The sequence below is a fragment of the Bactrocera tryoni genome, chromosome 4 (assembly GCF_016617805.1).
Source record: "Bactrocera tryoni isolate S06 chromosome 4, CSIRO_BtryS06_freeze2, whole genome shotgun sequence".
Lineage (NCBI taxonomy): Eukaryota > Metazoa > Arthropoda > Insecta > Diptera > Tephritidae > Bactrocera > Bactrocera tryoni.
This window is the reverse complement of record NC_052502.1, coordinates 35,306,959-35,332,623: the sequence shown is the minus strand read 5'-3', so window position 1 is coordinate 35,332,623 and position 25,665 is coordinate 35,306,959. Positions and strand designations below refer to the sequence as shown.

General features: G+C 33.4%; 1 protein-coding gene across 1 annotated transcript; it reads right to left on the bottom strand.

Annotated features, from left to right (window-relative positions):
- Window positions 1-1,344: 1,344 nt before the first annotated feature.
- LOC120773816 lies at window positions 1,345-17,537 on the bottom strand. The gene is made up of 5 exons (XM_040102924.1): window positions 17,397-17,537; window positions 14,229-14,809; window positions 13,766-13,912; window positions 9,245-9,882; window positions 1,345-1,495 (listed from the first exon to the last, which is right to left on the bottom strand). Exons 2-5 carry the CDS (start codon window positions 14,601-14,603, stop codon window positions 1,345-1,347), a joined length of 1,311 nt encoding a protein of 436 aa, XP_039958858.1. The 5' UTR covers window positions 14,604-14,809; window positions 17,397-17,537.
- Between the last annotated feature and the right edge of the window lie 8,128 nt (window positions 17,538-25,665).

Genomic DNA, 25,665 nt, shown 5'->3' with positions numbered 1-25,665 from the left:
GCATGTGCTGCCCCTGTTTGTATATAGTTAAAAGTGTTAAAAATTCATATAGCTGTTTTGATGCCGTAGTGTCAAATGTCAAGCTCTTTACCAGTTTTATATTAAATATGCATAAACGTAGCTTTAGGTACTTTATTATCCATACATTTGGTCAGCGATTATAACTTGTTACCTTAGTTCCACAATTTACACAGTTTTCGTCTTCATATTAATACAAGGTGCTTTCCAAAGTAAACAGCACTTAAAAAAAAAAGAACAAATGTTTTTTCGACAAAATCAATTTATATTATTCAAAATAGTCTTCTTTTCCTTTCTCCAGCTTTTTGCACGGTCCAAAAGCATGTCGAACGAGTGTTTTTGCTCGTTGGCCGGTATGGCCGCCAGTATGCCGGTGCAAGCCTTCTTAATGGCCTCTACGTCTGCATAACGGTTTCCTTTCATGGGCAAATGCATTTTTTCGAAAAGGAAAAAGTCGCTCGGTGCCATATCAGGTGAATACGGGGAGTGGTTAATGGTTAATGGTTAAAATATGATTTTTGGTCAAATAATCGTCCTTCGAATGCAGGATTGTGGGCAATTTTTGGTCGTCAGTCAATTTGTGCGGAACAAACCGTGCACATACCTTTCGTAAGCCCAAATGTTGAGTCAAAATACGATAAGTCGATGTTTTGAAGATGTCCAATTCCATTTCCATGAATTTCAATGATAATTTCGGCTGACTTTTGATGAATTCACGCACAGTTTCGATGTAATTTCCGGTGATCGCTGATTTTGATTGGCCCACATATTGATCGCCATTTATGTCCTCACGACCACTTTGAAAACATTGAAACCGTTTGTGCACTCTGCTACGGAATCTAATGTTGGCTCTTTGTTCGAAGCTCATTTTCGCAGCGATAACACAAACATACTGACACTTGAAATGCAATAACTTCACTTCCAATCGGTGAAATGTCATGAAATTCTCCTATCGATAAAGATAGCAGATTCTAACGCACTGGTCGACATATAGATGGCGCCACCAGGGGGCGCTACATACAAAAAATCCTGTTTACTTTGGAAAGCATCTTGTATATTCAGATATATCCCTCGGCGAGTTCACAGAGTTACCTTCGAAACAGAAACAGAGGAGGTGCTCCAGCGTCTCACTCCTGTCTACTTTCTTACACTTTCTGCATATATTGTCGTTAATAATGTCCATCCAACTCGCTTGTGATGCCAGTTAGTTGTGACCTGTCATTAGGCAAACAACCGTCCGGCAGTCCTTTCGAGATCTTTTGAGTAAAAAGCATGTGTATTTTTCTTCCAGGCTCTTACGCGTGATTTTAGTTATGCCTTATTAATTCATTCCAATCCACCTCTAATTCGTCTGTCAGCGCCTTCGGAAAATTCAATGTGTATCGTTTTTAACGGCTTCAGTATTTCCTGTACTGGTTCGGTATCCAGACGGTTGGCATTTTTGGCAATCTCATCAGTTGTTTCGTTCCCCGTAATTCTTGTGAGATACAATGTGAGATTATTACCTTTATTTCTTGCTGGCTTTTGAGGTAGACATACATTATTCTTTTTTATGTTGTTTCCTGCTTTGTTAGCTATCGCAACCGCTTTCTCGAGTGCGAAGTCTTCCGCTTGGAAGATACTGCAATATTCCGGCAGTTTGAGGAGTTGCCTAAGATCCAGCTCAGAACAATCGATTTCGGCGACCACTTCTTTAGCAATTTTTGATCCGTCTGTATAGAAGTTCTAACTTCCACAGGCCAGTCGCATGCTCCTGCACAATTCAGCCTCTTTAAATATTTGTGGTAGGTTGAGTAACTAAATTTATCCCAGGTTATTGATATTATCTTAAATTGTTAAATCAACCCCGTTGTGCCTAGATAACTGTATTATTGCCATTTATCTCTATACGGCTTCGTTTTATTCTATATAAAACCTCCTGCAGCTCAGCAGAGATTTTATGCATGTTATATTAGCGGCCTTATCCAAAACTGTTTCCGAACTATTAACGATTGAGCTTTTGTTGAATGCTCTTTCGTCAAGAACGAGGCGTAGATCTTACTTCCTTAATCAAGTCTTCTTCTTTACTGGCATAGACACCGCTTACGCAGTTATAGCCGAAATTCTCTTCCGAGGCTTTTGCTTATTTTTCATTGTTGGCTTTTTTACGTGGCGGGTCGCAAACCCAATGTACAACCCTGAGGAGGGATGGTTCGCCTTCTCACTTTAGCTCGCTTTCAAATGGATATTCTTTGGCTACCCAGAAGATACTGGGTCTAAGAGCGGAAGTCGTGAGCTGCTTGAGGCAAAAGAATCGTATCTGAACACTCCCAAATTAATAGCAATCAGAGAACTTTCCTCCTTTGAGTGAACTTCTACACATGACTCCATGCTTTATCCTATGTTCTAGTACCTATTCTATATTTAGGATTAGCGAGTGAAGTGCCTTCATATAGGAGTGCTGTGCCTTGATAAGTTAGCCTATATAAGCTATTTTTATTATAGGCCTCTCTAATTTTTTCTAATATCTTTATTGATCTATATACTCTCTCGACTAAAAGGGAAACAAAATGGTGGTAATCGCTCCACTACAACAGAATTTCTGCTTGAGCTCATAGCTTTAGCGTACGAAAGTATACTATGTCACAAAAACACTAAACTAACAAAAGCAACATCTCATTGAAATATTTAGACAACACAATCCCCTCAATGAATAACAAAGTAATTTGCGCTGCAATTATTATTATTATCACATAAGAACTTCAGAAATTTTATACTAAAGCATAATACGCATATTTATATATAGAAGGAAACAGTTAAGACTTAACAATGATATATCCCTCATGTTTACCTCGAACAGACGGTATTTTCAAATTTAAATTTATTTTTATAAATAACGGATAAAATTTGTGAGTCCCCGCTTTCATTAAACTGGCTTTGTGTAAATCACCGCACAAATAGAGATTTTAATAAATTCATTGCATTTTTATTGTCTATAATAAGATTTCTGGTTTTCTTACAATAATATCTAGTTGCTTAAGTTGTGTCTGCTGTAAGCGCTGTATAATTATTACTCAATCACAGCAAGTTGCACGTCGTGCGAATCTCATTAACGAGCATTACAAAGCTGGCGAAATAACTTCAGGTAGCTTAAATAGTACGAGTCTCACAAAGCATTACCGATAACTTAAGAGGGCACGTGAATTTCACAATTTCTATTTCTGAGGCATAAATCAGACAAGTTCATAAAAACAGTTTGCTTATACGATTTAATGCATTTTAATTTGCTGTAATTTAAAAAAACATTCTATATGTGTGTGTATATATACGGAAGAGTTCTTCTACATTTAATTAGCACTTATAATATGACGCTTTAGGAGAGTAAAAACTGAAGATATTTAATTGGGTTTAAAGTGATGTTTGTAGCTCACGTGCCCAGACAGTTGGATTCATTAATTATTATTTGAAGTTACTATCGTGAATATTAATACTATATTTTTCAATCATCTGATCAAATTTGACCCGGACTGGAAAACAAAATTTTTTTTGCTTCATGTTGACGCCCCAATTTATATTCCTGGTGAGACACATTAAACAAAGAAAACCATCACCTTGATTTTTGACAGAATCCGACGTGCTTGTTTCGGTTTCAAACTAATTTTGAAGCGACATTCGCTAAATTTTTGTACAATTTACATACGTTTTCATAACAAATATATAATATAAATAAAGTGTGTATAAATAAAGTGTTGTGTCATAATAATAACCCACGTCTCTTCATCAGCACCGATACCTTTGATGAATGTAGCGTTCTTAGCTACGTTAGCAAACCTCTCTTTGGCGACCTCTACTCTTTGTCGTCTTTGAAAAAGATTCAGTACTTTTGGTACAAGTCTGGCATTAACACGCTTCATACCCAAAACATTAACCATAACGATTATCAATGCATAGAAATCTCCTCTGCTATCTCTCTGATGTCGTTAAGACGATTTGTCAAAACATTTTTTTGACTTTTTTGATATTGTAGTCGGTGGATAGGCTGGACTGGAATAAAGCAAGTTTTCGTTGTCATAACGACCTTCACTGAATGCTTTGTGCCACTCAAATACTAGGTATGTTCATTACAACCTACAACACTTTTACAACATTTTCAACGCTTCTCTGACCCTGATTCCACTGAAAACACAAAAATTTAAGCAAACTTGTCGCTAAATTCTTTTTTCAAGGCAAAAATCGCCAAACAAACTTTTCTCTTCAGAAACAAACAATTAGCAAACAGACACTTACAAACTTATGGCGATCAAAGTTGAGAAACGTAAAAAACGCGGTATCAATCTAGCAAAATTGGTTTTATCGATGGGGTTTGCGAGCGCGGTTTAAATTAAATTTGATCGGTTGGTATACATAATATGCATATAATAGTGCCATATGTGCTTTGGTTGTGCTAAATATAGATTTTGAGTACCAAACTTGTCGAAAGTAACAACACTTAACTCTACATCCTGTATATTAAGTAATATTTCGAATTGCTACTCAGAATTAGAAGAGGCTAACTGAAGATTATAATTTCACTTAAGTCTCGAGTATCAATTGAAATATACTTCAAACTATCTTAGATAATCTCTCCACTCAGTGCTTCCGGGGAAAACTGTATGGACCTACTAACACAGATACATTTCATCGGTGATACATTGAGAATAGTATAATTAAACCCATTAGCAAATAACTTTCAACGATTTTTTAAACACATACTACTAGGGCAAAAAATAGTAAGACCTTTACATATAAATTTTGCGTGAAACCCCATTTGTCGATATATATTTTTTTTTGGTTGCTATGACTTCCAGTAACATCTGTGCCAAATTTCACATCAATTAATTATTAGTGTTTAGTATACGTATACGCTTCTCTTTCTGAAGAACATAAAAAGGCAATCGGCGATTTTTACGATGAGTGAAATTATTTAACAAAGAAGTTCCATTAAATTTTGGCTGTGAAAACAATTTTCTGGTGCCGAAACGTTAAGAATATTGGAAAATGCCTTCGGTGGTAATTGTTTGACGCGAGCAAGTATTTTTGATCGAAAACGCGTTGACGACGAATCATGTCCAGCACGGCCATCAAACAGCAACTGATAATCAACACGTCAATAGGAGTTGGTGCTTGAGAATCGACGATTAAAAGTCAGAGGTCTTACTGCCATTATTGAAATATGAGAAGAATCAGTAAAAACATTTTGAGAGATCATTTGAACCTAAAAAAAGTGAAAACAAGATGCTTATGCTGATCGCTTTACAAGATGAGAGATAGTAGGATTTAATCTGTAGTGAACTTTTAAGTCATTGTATGGGGAATTATATACAAACCACGCAAAATTTTTTGGTGATCGGATCATTTGTCTCCGGGTAAACACTCAAGCAAATTCGATGGAACTGCTTAAACAAGGTAAACTTCAGAAGACTGTTACTCAAAAACTATATGAGTTATCGCTTTTATGTAGTATATTATATTTTTAAATTTTTATACTCTCGCAACAATGTTGCTAACGAGAGTATTATAGTTTTGTTCACATAACGGTTGTTTGTAAGTCCTAAAACTAAAAGAGTCAGATATAGGGTTACATATATATACCAAAGTGATCAGGGCGACGAGTAGAGTCGAAATCCGGATGTCTGTCTGTCCGTCCGTCCGTCTGTCCGTCCGTCCGTCTGTCCGTCCGTCCGTCCATGCAAGCTGTAACTTGAGTAAAAATTGATGATGATGACATGATGAAACTTGGTACACGTATTCCTTGGCTCCATAAGAAGGTTAAGTTCGAAGATGGGCAAAATCGGCCCACTGCCACGCCCACAAAATGGCGGAAACCGAAAACCTATAAAGTGTCATAACTAAGCCATAAATAAAGATATTAAAGTGAAATTTGGCACAAAGGATCGGATTAGGGAGGGGCATATTTGGACGTAATTTTTTTGGAAAAGTGGGCGTGGCCCTGCCCCTACTAAGTTTTTTGTACGTATCTCGGAAACTACTATAGCTATGTCAACCAAACTCTACAGAGTCGTTTTCTTCAGGTATTTCCATATACAGTTCAAAAATGGAAGAAATCGGATAATAACCACGCCCACCTCCCATACAAAGGTTATGTTCAAAAGCACTAAAAGTGCGTTAACCGACTAACAAAAAACGTCAGGAAACTAAATTTTACGGAAGAAGTGGCAGAAGGAAGCTGCACCCAGGCTTTTTTTAAAAATTGAAAATGGGCGTGGCGCCGCCCACTTATGGACCAAGAACCATATCTCAGGAGCTACTAGACCGATTTCAATGAAATTCGGTATATAATATTTTCTTAACATCCTGATGACATGTACGAAATATGGGTGAAATCGGTTCACAACCACGCCTTCTTCCAATATAACGCTATTTTGAATTCCATCTGATGCCTTCTCTGTATAATACGAGTATAAACATTAGGAACCAATGATGATAGCGGAATAAAACTTTACAAAAATACGGTATTTGAAAAATATGTAAATGACGTATTATGAAATCTCGATTATCACTTTACCATGCGAGAGTATAAAATGTTCGGTGACACCCGAACTTAGCCCTTCCTTACTTGTTTTATTTTTTTTTTCACACTAGATGATGTGCCCTAAATAAAAATGAAATCCTTTTCTTTATATTTTATAAAATTTTCATAGTTTTATTTTTCAAATGTTTTTTAAATTTTTAATAATTTTTTCCCTTATAGATAATTATAAATTTAAAAAAATACTTAGAATAAAATTTTACACTTAGCGACCTAAGTACTCATACAAAAGTTGTGGGTTTTTTCAGTTTTGCTTAACAATACTAAATATAATACTATTTTTTAAGTATAGACCTACTTCGCAAGTTAGCTGGGTCTTTAATTTAAATTAATTTGATTCGGTTTAACGTTTTTTTACATATACAATATCACAGCGCAAAAGCAAATGCAAATGAGCACTTGACTGAATGAAGTTTATCTCTTATTTTTTTAATATAATTCTTTATGTCTTGGTGTTTTTTGCTCTTTCTTATTGCAATAATAAATACATGTTTCTATGAATTTATAAATATTTATCGAATGTTTACACTCAATGATTTAGATTAGATTAAGAAATGCAAGTCATTTACACATTTTGTCTTTAGATATTCGTGGCTTAGGTGCTAATTGTACACACTGACATAGAATAAAGATAATAAATTAAGAAATAGAGTGAGAATTAATGTAAGGAGAGAGAGAGAGTTGTGAGAGTTTCTGTGCCTAGTCTTTGATAATTAGTTTCCGAAATAAACTCGTAATGTATTGAGTAATCATGAGAATGCATATGGATATGGAAACATATAGTACATATGTATACATATATCATCATTTAAAATGCAAAACAACGTTTCATCAAAAAAATCGAAAATGGCTGTCAGTTATAATAGCCCAAGATATATCCATTTTGTAACCAAAACTCGAATTTCGTTTCAATATGAGTGAATGTTAACCATTATATAACCGTTATATAACCACTTTATAACGAAAACTAAAATTTTATTTCAATACAAGTGGTTCCGATTTTAACGTTTTTCTTTCGTCTGTGAACTTATGAAAAGTGTTGTTACGTTATTTTGCATTTAAGGTGACGATATGTACGTATTAAGCTTATGAGCAGAGGCGCGTAACGCAATTTTCAAAATTTATTTTCGCAAAAGCTTAAAAAAGTTATAAAAAATTTGCTTTAATTTTTTGTACGGAGTGATAAAAGATTAATTTTCAATATGTTTTTATTAAAATTTTAAGTAAAAGTTGTGAACATGTCCGTTCCTATTTTAAACAGCGTCAAAATTTACCATTTCCAAACAAATTTTCATGACTTTTATCTAAATAACACCGTCGAATTGTTTTAATAACTGTATATTCTCGCTTTTCGATTTGATAATTTTGTAATTGAAATTAATTGTCCGGCATTTGACTCATTAAATGCAGTTATAACACTCGCCGCTGCCTCTGCTGGCGTGGCTTTTATCTCACTATGGGCGTTTACATGCCGCGCCTCTGCTCACGTGCTTCTAAAGCTTCTTAAGATTATACATACATGTATACATATATAGTATGTATATGTGTGTTTATGAATTTGCGATTTCTGCATGCATTTTCTGATATAAACAAGCATTTAGAATAAAAATAATAATAATAATAAGTGTGAACGAATAGGAACCAGTCAAGCAGCTTGCGCCACTGGAATGTTAATATAGCCAGTCTATATGTATGTTGAATTTAATATGAGCTTATTTGTGCATATTACGGTGTATGTATGTGTGTATGTATGTATGTATATGCCTGTTGGTGCTGTTAATTATGGTTGTGGGTGTGTGCTCGCTCAGTTATCAAAGTAATTGAGACGGTGCGATGTGTTGACTAGAAATACTACAACTATCAATTTGTGTTTGTTTACTTTTTCATTGTTGTTGTTATCGTTGTTGTTATGCATATGAAACCGAAAGTGAAAAATGAAAATGAAATTGAAAATTGAAGGCAGCCGCGCATTTGACAAGTAATTTAATGGAAATTGCCTTTTGATTTTTCATGTTGTTGCTTTTGTTGTTCCGCACATTGAACTTGAACTTGTGCAATTGTAAAAACAACAATCGCAGCTTGCGCTGCGCGTTCTATATGAAACGGTATGTAGTGTAATAAATAAATATGCTTGTATGTTTGTATGGAACTGGCGAGATTTTTGCTTATATTACGTAGTTGTTGTTGTTTTTGTCGTTATTGGTTTAGTTTCGCATGCAAATAATTTATAATTAAATACAAAGTGCTTTGTTTTTGTTGTAGCGTATTGGTGCAATACTACTTAATACTTGTTTGCCATTGCTGAAGCAAACGCGTTGCTAAAATATTTTTGATACTTTTTGTGTGGATTTGTCTTATTAACATTACTGGAATGCAGTCACTGTACGCTAAAGAAGTAGCTAAATTCTTATACACATTTTTTCTAATACTAATAAACTCAATAATATAGTATTGCTATACATATTTGGAAGGCAATGCTTTGACCTGGCATGTTTAGACGTGCGTATGTATGCATTTAAGCATTTAAAGCGAAAATTGCTTGAGACTCAAAATGATACTTTCATATATGCAACTAGCAACTATGTACATATATGCATATATGAAATTAAAATCTGTAAATCGTATAACCTTTTGTTGTTCACACACACACCGGCTCACCGCGTGTTGCGCGCATGCGCTAAACGTCTTCTGCTACCAACTACACTACCATTCGAGCTTTTGCGCCTATTTGCCGCGCCTCTGCTGCTACCACTATCACTGCGCTCCGCTGACGTTGTCGCCGTTTTTAGCGCCGCTAACTGACCCTTGACACGCTTGTTTTTGCTAATGCTGCCAAAGTGCTTTTCGACCTCATTGAACGCCTTTGGATTGGCCATCAGCGCAATTTGACCGCGTCGCTTTGTTTGTTGGCGCAGCACCTTCCACATGGTCTTCAAAAATTCGTAGTAATAATATTTCACGAACATTAGATCGATTGTGTTCGCCTCCTGCACAATATGCGGATTGCTTTCGACGCGCCGCTTCGTGTAGAGCTTTATGCGCTTATTCATTTGCTCGCTTGTCACTTGCGGTAGCGCGCTGCCGCGTAACATACGCGGCGCGGGCATTGTGCCATTGATGGCCGTCTCCAATTCACACAACATGTTGCGTGCGCTGATAAATAATCGTCGCAGTTCGCGTCCTGTGCTATTTTCACGTTGCAATTTGGCCATATCCCAGGCGCGCTGTATGCTGCGCAAATAAGCGAATGAACCCACAAAGGATTGCATGTTTCGGTACCACCGTTTGAGTGCGATCTGCAATGGAAGTTAAAGAGAATATATTTTTTAGTTAAAATAATTTAAAATTGTACATACATATATTTTTTTATAAATTAATGAAATATATTTAAAAAATTTTATATTTGGTTTATAAATTCCTTTGTGTTTAGAAACCGAGAAAACCGAAATTTGTCTAAGGCATTTATGCAGGCGAGGCTTTTAAAAAGTGCGTGAAAAATTGAAATAAGGTTATTTTGAAGGCCATATTAAATATTTTTTTGTTATTGTCAGCCCGGTTTAAATTTGATCAGATATTTTTTAATTCTATTTTATTAATTTCACTCTAGATGTGCCCTAAATAACTTATTTCTTTAAATCTTACAAAATTTTCATAGTTGTTTTTTTTTTATCTCATTTTCAATCCGGTTCAAATTTTATCAGCTATTGCAATATATTTGATAAATGCAAACATGCACTATTTCAATGAGCAATAAAAAATTATACAATACAATTTTATCGCGCGCACTCGTAAACAGTCCATACTGCAACCTGTTTACTTCAACAGCTTTTATATGTAGGTATATAGACATGCGCGCAAAATCAACCGTGACCTACCACAACTTAAATGAGAGAGTATAATACCAGCACAGCGTGTGCTATAAAACAGCTGATATCGCGCTATAGAGCACAGCGGAGCATATAAACGCTCAGCGCCCACAAGCGCACGCTCTTCAGTTGTGGCGTCATCGCGCTTCCTCTTTTATAAATTGAACGCTACTAAGCGTGTTAGCGCGCCGGTCAAACGTTTAAGCTTTCAATTGAATATTTAGACATTTGCAATTTAAATATAAATATACATATGTATGTATATGTAAATTTGTATTGCATATGCATAGCTAGATTATTAATTCTGTTTTTCGTTATATATGGAGTTCATAAATAACTGTAAAATGTTAATAAAAACACGTAGTCATTGACACCTTTTTATCAAATAATTAATTCTTTTGTATTTATGTATGTTTGTATGTATGTTTTTGGTTTGCTAAGTACCGTAATGTCATACGTGATGTTGATAAGTTGTTAAAGACAAGCCGCACGCTTTTATACAAAAGCGCTCTGCTGTTGGCGTGAAAATTATCGTTATTTAAGACTATTATTATTGCCGTACGGTATAATTTGAAGCACCTGACCACAATCATTACCGGCGTTTGTGTCCCGTGTTTGATTAAAAGGGGTTTTTTTTCAAAATTTGTTATTTATTTTTAACAAAAAATATAGCTATTTGCTATAATTTTTTCTGTTAACCAATAAAACGCAAAATAATAACTTTTTATAATTAACAATAATCAGAAAATTAATATTTATAACTTTAGCCATAATTTCATGCCCACCAGCTGTAGTTTAGCGTACTATTTTTTTTTTATTTAATCTATTCCCCAATTACTCATTTTCTGGCCGCTCTCAGCCACTTGCAACTACCCCATTCACCGATTTATGTTGCTGTTATTTTTTTTCAATATTCTTTAACTTTCTTATTTTATTCGCTCAAGTCATTGATTTGCGGACACTTGTTGTTTCTCCAACAGACACAAGTGCATACATACGTATATACAATGTGAGATTTCGCCACGATGGCAGATAGCAAACGCACATCGGGTACAATATGAATCACGGTAAATAAAAAGTCAAACAACAACAAAATCAAAATCGACACACGGAAAACACAAACAAACAATTGCAATTAGCTTTTGGTTTTAACATTTGCTTTTTCATTAGACGCGTCTTAAACTTTCAGTGAATGTACGTACATATGTTTGCCTCTCCCTGCTTCGGCACAATTTGTGATGTCATAATGACTATTTTTCAATATTTATGAGCAATGGGTCCAAAACGAAATCAGTTTACCGAGTACATTGTGTTTGAAAGTGGCGTAGTTTAGTGGTTTAAATATTGGAACACTTTCGCTTTAAGTAATTAATTATGGATTTATATGCAGTAAAAGTGGGGATAGTAGAGAGATGTTTACTTTTTACTTTTCCCTTAAATTGAAACAAACTATGCTTAAAAATGACAAGTAAAGGCAATATACCAAAAAAAAAAGAAAAGAAAAATTAAATGTCCTATAAAATTTCCAAAAGCAAAGTTTTATCATGCCTTCACCCTCATTCTAAAAAAAATTGCCTGCGCAACTGGCACGTATCAGTCATGCGATATTGCAATTGATAGCAACACGCGATCGCTTGGCATCGATCACACGCTTTAGCGCATGCGCATATACATACATACAAACGTTATACACCTTGCCCTTATACGTATATGTACGGAAGTTTTTTTTTTAGCCAGCGCGGACATAATAAAGGGAGCACTTGTGATAAGATAACATTCTCAAGCGATGAATGAATATGACTAGTCGCAGTGATTGTAACAATAATTATTGCGATTTATGACCACACAAGCTACTGATTACGTTAAGTGAAAGCAAAATCCTCAGTTATATATGAATAGCTGCTCTGAACTTTAGAAAAAAAAATATTATGATTTTTTCTTATTTATTTTTCAGTTAGCTGTCATAAATGTGTTTAAAAAAAGTTTGTGCTTGTTGCAAAAACAACTGCATAACGCATTTTTTGAGTATTACAAATGTCAAATGCATTACATAAATGCGTCTGACGCGTGCCTTTTGAGTGACTCACTGACAACAGTGTATTACTAATATGTCTATTAGAAATGCCTTTGCCCTCGCACATGACGACATGCTGCCACTGCACATACATGCATACATATAATATATATCTTTATATGTACATATATACATATCATCTATCATGAGATCTTCGCCAGCGAAGTGGAACCGTATCAGCATTATTTTTGTATATATATACATGTATATTTTAGAAAATAGCGCAAAATTAGTTGAATCAATTTCTCACGATACTAAACAAAAAAAAAATGTATCGGAAATTCCTCAAAATACATATATATTCGGTTTTATTCGATTTTAGAATTCCTTATCTAAAATGCAAAATAACGTAACATCACTTTTCATAAGAACGCTATAATAAAAACCTCTCATATTGAGTTTTGGTTATAAAATGTTTATATATGGGTTATATCTGAGATTAGTTTACAGGTGAAGGATAAACGATATAATAGAACCCACTCATATTAAAAAAAATTAAGTATTGGTTATAAAATGGTTATATATCGGTTATATCTGAGAGCGGAAGCTTGAAATTTAACGATATTACACATATAATATGATGTAGTAAAAATATTTTGGGAGATTTTTACTTTACCCTTGACAATGGTTTATGGCAACTTTTGTAACGAGATCTTCTCAAATAAAAAAGATTTTAATACAAGAACTCGATTTTGATCGAGCAGTTTGTATGACAGCTTCGAACAATATTCGCGGAGATTATAGACTTGCAAAAATTCGCGAAGCTACCTAACTGATTTTCAAAGCCTTCAAGCACGGAAAATGATTTCAGAAAGCTTTCGAGTTTGAACAATTTTTTACTGTCCAAATTTGGCTATATCTAAATATCTATACATAAATTGCTAATATTACTTTTTTTAATTGTGCAGCTATTAAATTTGCTATTTTTTCATCTTTGCTTTTCTTTTTTCAATCTATTTGCATACATTGTAATGAGCAACGAAATGACGTGCAGTTTTTCAATGATTTTGTGCTTTTTTTATTGGCTATTTTTCACGCAGATATTTCCGTTTACTATTAGCCACACAGCAACGGAAATACCAGACTAATTTTTGTACGCCAATGAAATATGTAATTGTATGTATGTATGTCGTACAGACATACGCGCGTATGCTTTGAGCAGCTTAACAGCACTAAATATTGTTGTACAAAAATGCAATAAGGACTAAATGCATGTAGATATATATGTATAAAACTTACCGTTGAGTTGAGCTTCAATTTGGGCAAAAATTTATAAGTCTTATTGTGCAGCGACCAAATATGTATATTGCTTATATCAATATCTTGTTGACCGGCTTTCAACTTCTTGTACTCGGTGCCTGCCGACTTTTTCAGCATGTTGAAAATCTGTAAATATGTGAAGAAAACAAAAAACTTATTAGATGCATGCAAATAACGGTAATAATATGTAGTAAATAATGGAAAAAAATTAAACTTGAATTTCTGAGAATTTTAAATTTTTCTAAGTTTTTAAATATATGTACATACATATGTACATACATACATACATACATCTATTTTTTATAAACTTCAAATTTTACTAATATTATGCTTAAAAATCTATTATAATTTTTTTATTGCTTTTTGTGCTCTCGAATCTTAAAAATCTATTTTAAATGTTTTTTTTTTGTTAGTTTCAATTTGTTTTTTCACTCAACCCCACCTGTTTTGTTGTGTTCTTCCGTCGCATGGCACTGCCACTTTGTGTCGCCGACGGCACATAGAAACCACCGCAAGGATTCACCCATGGCAGATCTTTGGACGTGTCTATATTCCAATTACTGTGACGTTTGCTGTGTCGTTTCCGTTTTCGCGAGCCCTCGTTGGCTGTTTGCGCCATCGTGTAGACTACACCGCTGCTCACATCTATCGTGTTTTGTGTTAACGTCACACCCACCGCCTTGTTCTTTGCGCTCGTGCTGGCTTTTCTTGTTGCCGTCACTGTTTGTGCGTGTGTGGCTTGTGTATTATTGGCGGGACTATTGATAGTTGTTGTGGGCGCTGCTGAGGCGCTGGTGCATATTGTTACTACGATCATAATGAAAATGAGTCTGCTTCTTCGGCTGCTGCAACTTTTCTGTGCGTATTTGGTTTTTTGTATTGTTTTTGTTAATTTGTTTACTTTTGTTACAACTGTGGGTGACCGCACGCTGAATGAGAGGCGTGGGTGCGTTTGGGTGTGTGAAAATTCGCTTTGGTTCGCCGTTTTGCTGGATTTATTGGTTGCAAGTGATTTGCAACCACCTGAGTGGATGAGAAGAATAATAAGATAAAGGATTATTATAACTACTGTATTTTTATTTTACTAGTCATTGAATAATTTTATTGAAAAAAATATATAAATGAAAATGTTTAAATTAATTTTATTTTTAAGAAGTTGTTTTTAAAATGAAAGTGTTTTCGAACGAAAGAAATACATAATGATTATTAGTAAATATGCTAACTAGAATAACTGATTCTTAAACATGCGATAATTTTAACATGAAAAAATCATTTTTAAAATATTTAAAAATCGTTTTTAAAGATATTATACGTAGTAGTTAAAGTATCGCTAAATTCATTTCCTATATTTTGAAATAGATGTTTAAATTAAAGTCATTTTATTTTCCATTCCGAGTTTCAAAATCGTTTTAAAAGTAATTATTTACCATAAAAATATAAAAAATAAAATTTTAATTGCTTCAGCGCGGCTGATTCGTAGACTATATAAAAATATACCACTAAAAACTATAATCCAAATTAAACTAAAATCAGAAAAATGTTAACTGATGCCCACCAAAGTTATAACACTCTTCACAAATGCATTTCTTATAGCAACTACATACTTGTATATGCATAACTAAATCTGAAACCGTATACAGCCAACGACTTTCAAAAAAAAATTTCATTAATTGGTTGGTTTGTATGGCAGCTATGTATGTATATGCTATAGTGCTCCAATCTGAATAATATTTTCGGAGATTATAGCATTGCCTTGAGAAATAGTGGGTGCCAAATTTCGGGACAGTATCTTCTCCAATAAAAAAGTTTGTCATAAAAGTACTTTATTTCGATCAGTCAGTGTGCTTGGCTAGTAATGCTTTAGTAGTCCGATATCGGCAATTCCGACAAAAGAGCAACCTCTTAAGGAGAAAAGGATGTGTACAAAATTTCAGTTCGATATATGAAAAACTGAAGAATTTATACTCGTACATACAGACAGACAGGCAGGGTTTAGGGTATAAAAATTAAAACTTTCAAGCTAACAGATTTTCAACTTAAACATGCAGTATATAGAATTAGTGGAAATCTTAATCCTATACTAAAATTTTATTTCAGAAACAAGCAATAAGGGACCTTTTAGTATATAAATATTTTATTAAAACAAAAATTATGACAAAAAAACTTCTAATTACACACACATTTGGAGTTTCTGATTTTAGAAATATAAAATTAAAGAAAAGGGTTTGATTTCTAAATTTAGAGCCTAAAGTCTTAAATTTGATAATAATAGAAATAATTTTACGAAGGAAGGAATTTTCCTTTTTTAAAAAAGGAAACGTATCTATTTGTATTCATATATAATTTAAATCTGACCGAACGACGTTTTTACAAAAAAAGTTATAAGATTATAATTATGCGTAATCTAAATATGAGTCGAAGGACTTTTTTGTAGATAAGAAATTTATAAATTTATCAACTAAAGTTATGTAGAAGAATCTTTTTGTACTATAAATAAAATTAATTTAATTTAAAAAGTAATGGTTGCTTAGTGAAAATAATTTTTAATTTTAGTTTTTAATATTTTTATAATTAAAATCAACTTTTTTATTACACATTTTGCAAACTTTTCGTTTGAATAATAACATTATTGGAATTTGACATAACTTTTTTTAAGTAACTTATTCTATTTCTATATATTTCATCATATTTTTTATTTATTCATGTAACTTTAATTAAGTTTATAGAATTATTTTGTATTTAAAATGTAATTAAGGTACTGTTATATAAAACATAATTCTTACGATAAACTAAATTTTTTTTTAATGTAATTTCAAATTTTTTAATCAAAATTTTTATTTATTTTAATTAAAATAGTTCATCGTAATAATTATATTTTATATAAAAATAATTTAATTTAATTAAACATTATTTAAACTTAAATTAAATTAATTTTTGTTTAAATACTATATTTATTATTTTTTATTAATGTAAATTTTATTTATTTTATAGAATTACTTTATACTTAAACCTAAATTAAAATAATTTTTGTTTAAAATATAATTTTTTTATTTATGTAAATTTTATTTATTTTTTAGAATTACTATATGTATATTCAATTTTAAATTAAATTAATTGTTATTTAAAAATAACTCTTTTATTTATACATTTTTTTATTATATTATATTATTTTAATTTCGTTTATAGCATTTCTCAATATTTAAATTTTTAATATAATTTGTAAATCCCAGTTCCTTATTATTGGTTAAAATATTTCTGTTAGTCAGACTACTTCCAATACTTTCTTTAGTTTTGTACACACATTCAACTAATTGCGTTGACGTAAAATTTCTTTAATTAACTTATTGGAAAACACCACAAGCCGATAGATAATACCTTGTTATTATCATAACTTCTTCAGACATACATATGTTACAATCCAACTTATCAATAACAAAAAGCTTGAACACTTCAATTTTGTATGAATGCACTTCCAATGAGCTGATAAGTTAAATATGCTCATAGCCAAAAATAAATTAACTTTGAAGTGAATAAATATATAAATAACTTTGCTTAAACGATTGACTAAATAAAACTTAATTTAACAGCAAATCAAAAGCAATACACACACCACATACTAATCCAAGTAAATACGAGTAAATTTCGCTGTGCTCATCCACTTGGGGTAATTGGGTGGGCTGCGCTCAATGGGCGCGCTATTAGCCAAAAATCGGCTCACGGCGTTCGTGACTAAGGCGATTGCTGTTTTTTAAGTGGTGCGACACTTCACTTTGAAGACACGATGTCGCGCACAAATGCCGGTAATAATAATATTAAGTATATATATGTATATATGTTTGTTGAGGTTGTTAGTTTCTGCTTTGCTTTGCTTGTTACAACAAATCATTTGAATTAGCCAATTTCACAAGAATGTGCTAATTTCGCGAATCAAGCGTAGTATTGAGCGACGCTTTCAATTTTTTCATTAATTTCGTACAACGACGGCAATGTTATTATTATCGTTTTCGGTTTGCTGATTTTTGCTTTCTTTCGACTTTATACAGTTACTTTCGCTCGCTTATTGAACACTTTTTTAAATTTATTTGTGCTTATTTAATTATTTTTCTTCTTTTGTTTGTCAGTCTTCTCGTCAAGTCATGCACACACACAAAATTTTTAATTTGGCTTAAACTATTTAACGATACTAAAGTCCAATCAAAATCGAATCGTTGATTCTTTATTGAATTTGAATTTTGTCACTGCTGCTACAATTTGCCTTTATTGCTATTAGATTAGACTCATTCGTCTACCGGTTGTCTGCAGGTATGCAAATGTAGGTATTTTTTGGATAAAACACTTTTCAAACTTTTTCAAGTGACTTCCGTTCAGTAGTGCACACTTCTTTACAGCACAAACTGTTGAATCAGACTGATCAAACCTTAGCCATAAACGTCGACCGTAACTTTTCTTCGTCACACTGCCAATGCCGACACAGCTACGACACTACTACTACTTTACCACTAGCACTACCACTGTGGCGAAAATAACAATAACACCAGCAAAAGCAACGACATCAGCAACAACAACGGCTACGATTACGCTAACGATTATATGTAAGTATGTGTGTGTGTATGTATGTATGTAGGTAGGTGATATGTGCCTTTACCGGCCAAGCCAGCAGGCCGGGCAATACCAGTACCAGACCAGACAGCCGACTATTGCTGATGACTAACGTACATACATATATACATATCAACATACATATATATGTACATACACCCCGCGAAATATTTATAAAGCCACCGCCGAATTTCATGTTTTTCTTACAAAAATTGGTGTAAGCGACCACAGATTCTGCATTTTAAATTTACGGGATGACGTTTGAATTATTTCATATTCATTTAATATTTTAATCACAGTAGGCGGTGAATATTTAACAAGAACCGTTATCTCTAAACGAAATTTTTTAAATATAAATAAATAATTTTTTTAATTTTTCTCGAAATTGTAAAGAATGCCTCGCGGAAAAGCTTTGACGGAAGAAGAGAAAGGAAAAATTATGGCATATCATGAAGAGGGTTTGTCAAATCGAGACATTTCAAGACGTTTAAATAGATCGAAGGATATTATAAGAAATTTTTTAAAATTAGGGACCAATTAAGTTCTTATTTATTTCGGAGTGGAATTTGTTGGAAATGAATTCATTTTCCAGCAAGACAATGCAGCGATACATCGTTCCAAGAAAACAGTTGATTTCTTGCTGGATCGGAATATTAAATTTCTCGATTGGCCTGCAATTAGTCCCGACCTAAACCCTATTGAAAACCTTTGGTCCGTGTTATCAGCCAAAGTTTTCGAAATGGGACGGCAATTTGATAACGTAAAATGTCTAAGAAATGCCATCGTTGAAAAATGGGAAATAATTGATCAAACCGTTATCCATTCTTTAATTAATTCTATGCCCAGACGATTAGAAGAAGTTATTGCTAACAATGGAGGTCATACATCTTATTAAACATTTAATTTTTGTCTTAAATACTAAAAATATAATGCATAATCAAAGTGGCTTTATAATTATTTCGTTCAGCTTATTTAAAATATGTTTGAGAAAACTTGCAAAATTAATTATTTTTCCTAAAACTAAGCATAACATTAATTGAATTAAATATTTATTCGAAAAAATAATAAATAATAACAAAATTATAGGTTTTTCTTTCATTATTGAGCTTAACGAAAGTGGCTTTATAAATATTTCGCTGGGTGTAGATATGTATATGTATACATTCATACATTACGCGATCGTTCATGAAAGAAAGCAACAACGACACAGCTATGCATACCTCAGCAAATGTAGGTATGTCTGGCTATACGCCTCCGGTAGGTGTGTATGCATGTGCTTGTTATTACGGTTCTTCTGTCCATTGTTGTCTCCTCACCTAATCCAATGATCTCATTTGTGCTCAATTTACCCAAACCCATAGAAATGCGATCCGCCGCGCTCAGCAAATATACGAGCATATGCACGTCATATACGAACACACGTATTTGGGCCAACTGGCCGTGTAGCCGTCGACTGAGTGAGTAGCGTTCACTGAGCATTTATTCGCTTTTCCGCTCACTTATCAGTGTGCATGGTTAGGGTAAGGTTAGAGCGGGAGGCAAATCGTAAATGCAGATGGCAAGCGAAGACAATCGCCCCAAACACAGATACATAAGTTTATGTATATAATTCTGCACTCATGATATTTTATGTTGGTGGTTCTTTTGCGGGCACGCTTTCTCTCTTTCCTCCGCACCAATAAGAACGGTATACGGTTGCCTGTTGGCTTTGTCTGCTGGTAATTTGTCTCTCATTCGTCGATTAATTTTATATACCTGCGCATAGGTTATTCATGATTTTCGGCAGTGAGAGTGTAGGTGTGTGCGATTGGATGATTATGCTCTGCAGAAGATGAGCAACGAGCTAGCACATACCCGTAAGCCTTGTAATTAAAATTTATATGTAATTTAATTGATTTCTTTCATAAGTATATAACAGATTACAATTTTGAATTTTTTATATAATTTGTTTCTATTTACAAAAATTATTGAATTTTTCTATTTTTAAGTCTTTTAAATAAAGCGTTAGCATTAAAGTCCATAAAAAATTATACATATTTTAATTAGTAAAAATTTCATAATTAATAATTTAAAAAGTTCTGAAATTTATATCTAATAAAATTTTAACATAATTTTCATTCTTTGTCTTAATTAGCTATATTTAATTTCTTTTAATTTTATTTTAATAATAATATTTCAGTCAGAATTACAGCCTTTTTCTGAAAAATAATTCTTTTGGATTTACGAATTTTTAAAATAAAATATATTTTATCAGTTTATACATAATTCCAAAGTTTTTGATTTATAGTATGCCGCGAAATTTAAATTTAAAATTTACTTTTGCAAACCGAAATTTTTTAATTCGAAAATTCACAAACCTGCATTCCATTGATTTACGGAAATTTAAATTCAATATACTAACGACTCTTGATTTTGAGTTAGACTTAAAACAGTTAATTTCTGAAGGAATTTTTAAGCCAAATTAAGTTTAAAATCAATTATTGTATTAAAGATTGTCTTTTCATGATGGAAAAATTTCAAAACGATCAAATCTTACTAAATTAAAAAAACACATTATAATTTGTAGACGTGTGGGTGACCAACTTTATTGCAATAAAATCAGTTTGTATTGAATACAAAAATTTCACAAAACAAAACGATGTGTGTCAAGTTTTGAAAATCTTTCGGAAACTTCTTCTGCACTGACTTCAATGTCGTGAAGCGTGTGCCGCAACGCCAGACCGATCAATCTATCTTGAAGCATCTTAGTCCTCAGCCACATACTTATGCGGCAAAGTGTCGAAAAAGAACATTCAGAGCTCGTATTCGTCAGAGGAAGTGTGCAGAACATGTGAAGAAATATGGGGTATAGGTCTACACCGAAGTATGCAGTATGCGGTAACTTCTTGCCTTTGCCCCCCATGGCACTGCCAGTGATCAAGTTCACCTTTGAGCTTCAAACGTCGCACGACGTTGTTATTATCTAAAACGCCTTTGAATCTATCAAGCAGTAAATAAGATTTTCCATTTCTTTGGTTTTCAAAGCACATTCTTTTTCCAGAAGCTGCAAACTGAGTTAAAATCCATCCAACACTTCTCTAGAAAAGCTCTCCTTCAAATCTTCGCCGATTGTATCCAACAGAGGAATGCACACTGATACCCTTAGTTTTTCTTCGTCAACTTTCAGTTCTGCCGTCATTTTTTCGTGTCTGAATAAAGTTATTGGGTTCGAAAGTGTTCCTCAGCTTTATATTCAATGCCCCCCGGCTGAATCCGCCGCCACTGGTTAAATTATACGTCTTGCTTTAACTTGGAAGAACAAAACGGGAAAGTTTATTTTCAAACTTGCTAATGCTGTTTTTATTTTATATATTTAACAAAAGAAATGATGAGCTGCTACCAATTTGTAACAGCAAATTTTCAAGCAGTTACTGTAAATTACGATAGTTACAATCGAACTTCTTCAATACGAACTTCAATGAAGTTTTATTCATAAGTGAATAGAATGAATTTCCAGAATACTGCAGTTTTTTTAATTACAATATGTTTTTCTATCCTTATATCGAGTTTCCTTACAGTGAATTTTTTTATACTACGACTTTTTTCTAGGCCCATTACTCTAATTTTCATTTGCTCTCAATCTTAGAACGAATTTTATTTCGATTTTTCTCTTAACGAACAACAAACTGTATTTATGGAAGTGGCAATTTAAAATTTTATACTTTTAATTAATAAACTGAATGTTATCACCACAATTCTTCATGGTAACTTATAAGTTCACAAATAAAATTGATTTTGAATATCTGCTCTATAATGCACATATAATAATCGCATTTCATTGACATATTTCAACGTTTTTTGATAGATTCGGTCTCTTTATATTATAATTTTCATTGTCACCATAAAAGCTAATATTTTCTATAATATGTACATACATATACAGATATATCATTTGAATAACCTATTGGCCTCTGATCGGTTTACGAATTTTGTATCATATTAATTATCATGAATATATTTTGGTATTGCCTGCCGTGAGTGTTTGCCATTTGAAGACATGTATTCCTTAACACGTTCGCGGACGTGAATGCTATAGCATTCATTTTCATACTGATGCAAAATGACGTGAATGCTATAGCATTCAAATTTTAAAGCCAATTTTTATTCATTTAATTTTATACAATCTTAAGTTTTTGTAATTAATACACATTTAAAAATAATGACCAATTGGTTCATTAGATATCGTCGTGGATGCTATAGCATTCAATGTATATAACGGTTAAAATACGATCTTCTGACTACTCTTATAATATATGTCTAATTAGATTTCGGATATTACAACTAGTTTCAAAAATAATTGCCTGTATATTTTTGCAGCTCCCTAAAATTTTTTGCGTCCGCGAACGTGTTAATATTATTTAGGGCGATACATTTCAAGACTCCCAACTTGTTTAAATAAAAAATACAGAAACCTCATATTTAGTTTGGAATATTTATTATCAATCGAAAGAAAATTCTTTGGCATTTATCTTTTGAAAATTATCTCTTTCAAATGTTGGTTCTGGCTGCGTCTCAATTTTCGATGACTCTTTCGAGCATTTCGTCTGGTAGCTGACGAATGACATGAGTGATCTGTTGCTCCAAGGCCTGAAAAGAAGCGGGATTGTCCACATAGACAAGTATAACGGTTTGATATGTCACGATCTTGGTGGCCGATCGACCGGTCCAAAACGTGAAATTATCTGCTCACTGAAGTGTCAATAAACTTGTCAAATTTGGCTCAAAAATGTTTGATCTCCTTGGAACATCGCTTGCGAAGGTCAAGCGGTTTCAGTTCTTACACAAGCTGAATTTTGTACGCTTTCAGATTAAGATCTCTACGTAGAATAAACACATTTTTGAAATATTGAATACAAAAATACGTAAGTACCTTTGACGGTGCCAAATTGAAATTTAGTATGCATTTATTCACTAAAATTATTCATTCCAATCGCAAAACAAATGCGCATGCGTAGAGTTACATCGGAAATGCTACCAGTCTATTTGAAAAACAGGAATAAGCTACTCGAATCGCTACTCACTAACTCTTGGCGAATCAAGGACATGTGGCGTTAATCTCGGAGAGCAGCCGTAAATCCTTTATCTTGGTTTATCCTCATTCATCTTTCTTTTATATGACTTTTGTTTCACTAAGAACACCGTGACGTTGCACATTATTTAAACAGGCATACCAATATAGTCATTTACCTGTCTAAATATTTTCAAACATATGTACATATATACATATATACATATATACTTACGGCAGATCAGCAAATTCACAAAGCAATACAATTGCAAAACCAATAACTAACACCTCCAACTATTTAAAATCTGACAACTCAATTTCCTTTTTTTATTCACTTACATGTGTACATACATATGTACATGTATTTATGTATTTGTTGCAACATTTGTGTATTCCTTTCCTACTGCCAACACGTTTTATCACAACACTACAACTATTTTTATTGCAGTTCTAATACGATATCATGTTTGCGCATTTTTATGCCTACTTGGGCACACGGTCACACCTCTGCGCACACAGACGCACACACACACTCAAAATACACCGAGAATTAATATTTTGCTGAGGCGTTGTACATAAACATGCAAAATGTGAAAATTGTGTACATGCATATATGCGCATAGATGTATTTGTGTGATTTTTGGTTAGACCTCAAAATGCACGGCAGCAGAGAAAACAAGAAGGTCAACTGCTATTGATGTCCTGCGGCGTCAGCGTGCTTTTTGTATACCGACAGCAGCAGCAGGAGCTCATCAATGCAATTATCAATGTTTTTGTTGTTGTTGCAGTTGCAGTGTGTTTGCTTGACAATGGTACTGGCTTGGTTACAAATGTGGTTTATGCTGTTGTTGTTTTTGTTGTTGTCGTGGTTGCAGCGTCTACATCCGCCGCTCAGCTGCGAAATAGCCAAACTAGCTCCATTTGACTGCCCGATTGTCTGTTTAAAATTTAATTTTCGTTGGTGTTTTATTTGTTGTATTTGTTGTTCCGTGCGCCTTTAATTGCTTTTTATTTTCCCTAAGGAAGATGCCAAACTTATTTTCACGTATTGTTCCACTATTGTCTGTGAATAGATGTTTGTGCAAGTTGTTGTTGTTGTAAACATTTCTATTACCCCTCGGCTACCTTTGGTGATAAATAAAGTTGTATCGATCGATACATACATACATACATCTATGTAATTGTAATGAATAACTGATATTCGTAGATTGCGATGTCAGATATCGTGCACTGATGGTGGCACTTGGCGGTGGAGATCAACCAATACGCCCCATGGTTTAGTACTTTATGGCCAAAATGGCTCACATAATGGCCGATAGTGTTCGTACATGCAAGCAAGCAGTTTTCTGTTGTATGTATGTGTGCGTGTATGTCGTAGTGGTAGTAGTAGTAGTGTCACCGTTTCGGACAACGCAATTGTGAAGAAATAATTACAGTTGAAGTGATTTTGAGAAATTGCAATAATATTTCATGCTTTTTGACATTTCGAAAGGAAATGACTGAAAAATGCCGAATTCTAAAGGACAACCGACATACAGGACATATACATATGTGTATTTGCTTGAGAATAATGGGGTGCGCATTTATTAAGATAAAACGGATAACTTGATGTTCCGTAAAGTCATGTAAAATAAAAAAAAAGATTTTTTAATAATATTAAAGTACAGAGACATTCTTTCTTTAAAACTCACTTAATTTCAATGGTAAATCGCCATATTTTATAATTGCCTGGTCAAAGCGGTATGATAAGAAACTGTAAAGCTGGTAAGCTTTCTGGAATAGGTACTTCAGTCTCAATAACTGCGAAATGGGAACGAGTAGGATGGCTTCTTGTAGTTCACTATTGGATTGTTGGACCTCAGCTCAGCTCAGCAAGGACGTAAAAGACTGTAGGTCGCAGTGCAAAACCTCAATAAATTATTTTTCTTTCAGCTTAGCAATCGTTTGTCAACCAGCAGCAGCTATTCAGTCGTAAGATCCTTGTGGCTTTAGGGTAAATGATAAGAGGTCCAGGGAAATTTTCGCGCTCACCAAGGTCCATTTTTAATCGTTGTAGTTTTAACTGTACACTGTCCGTTCGGTATTCATGCAAACAAGATTGAATACTTACCGGATGCCAGCTGCGTCAGTTGTTTGGCATAATATGAGATATAATTGTTTCATAAATTTCTCCGCGAATGTTCTGCTTTTGCCAGATTTAGTAAAAAACCTTGGATCTCATACTTGTAGACAT

Bases quoted from the DNA above. Each gene is read 5' to 3' on its own strand.
- LOC120773816 (XM_040102924.1), bottom strand. From the start codon at position 14,603: ATGATCGTAGTAACAATATGCACCAGCGCCTCAGCAGCGCCCACAACA. The intron at 13,913-14,228 runs GTGGGGTTGAGT...ACATATTTACAG, and splicing joins GGAAGAACACAACAAAACAG to ATTTTCAACATGCTGAAAAA. The intron at 1,496-9,244 runs GTGAGCCGGTGT...GTATCTCACAAG, and splicing joins GCGCATGCGCGCAACACGCG to AATTACGGGGAACGAAACAA.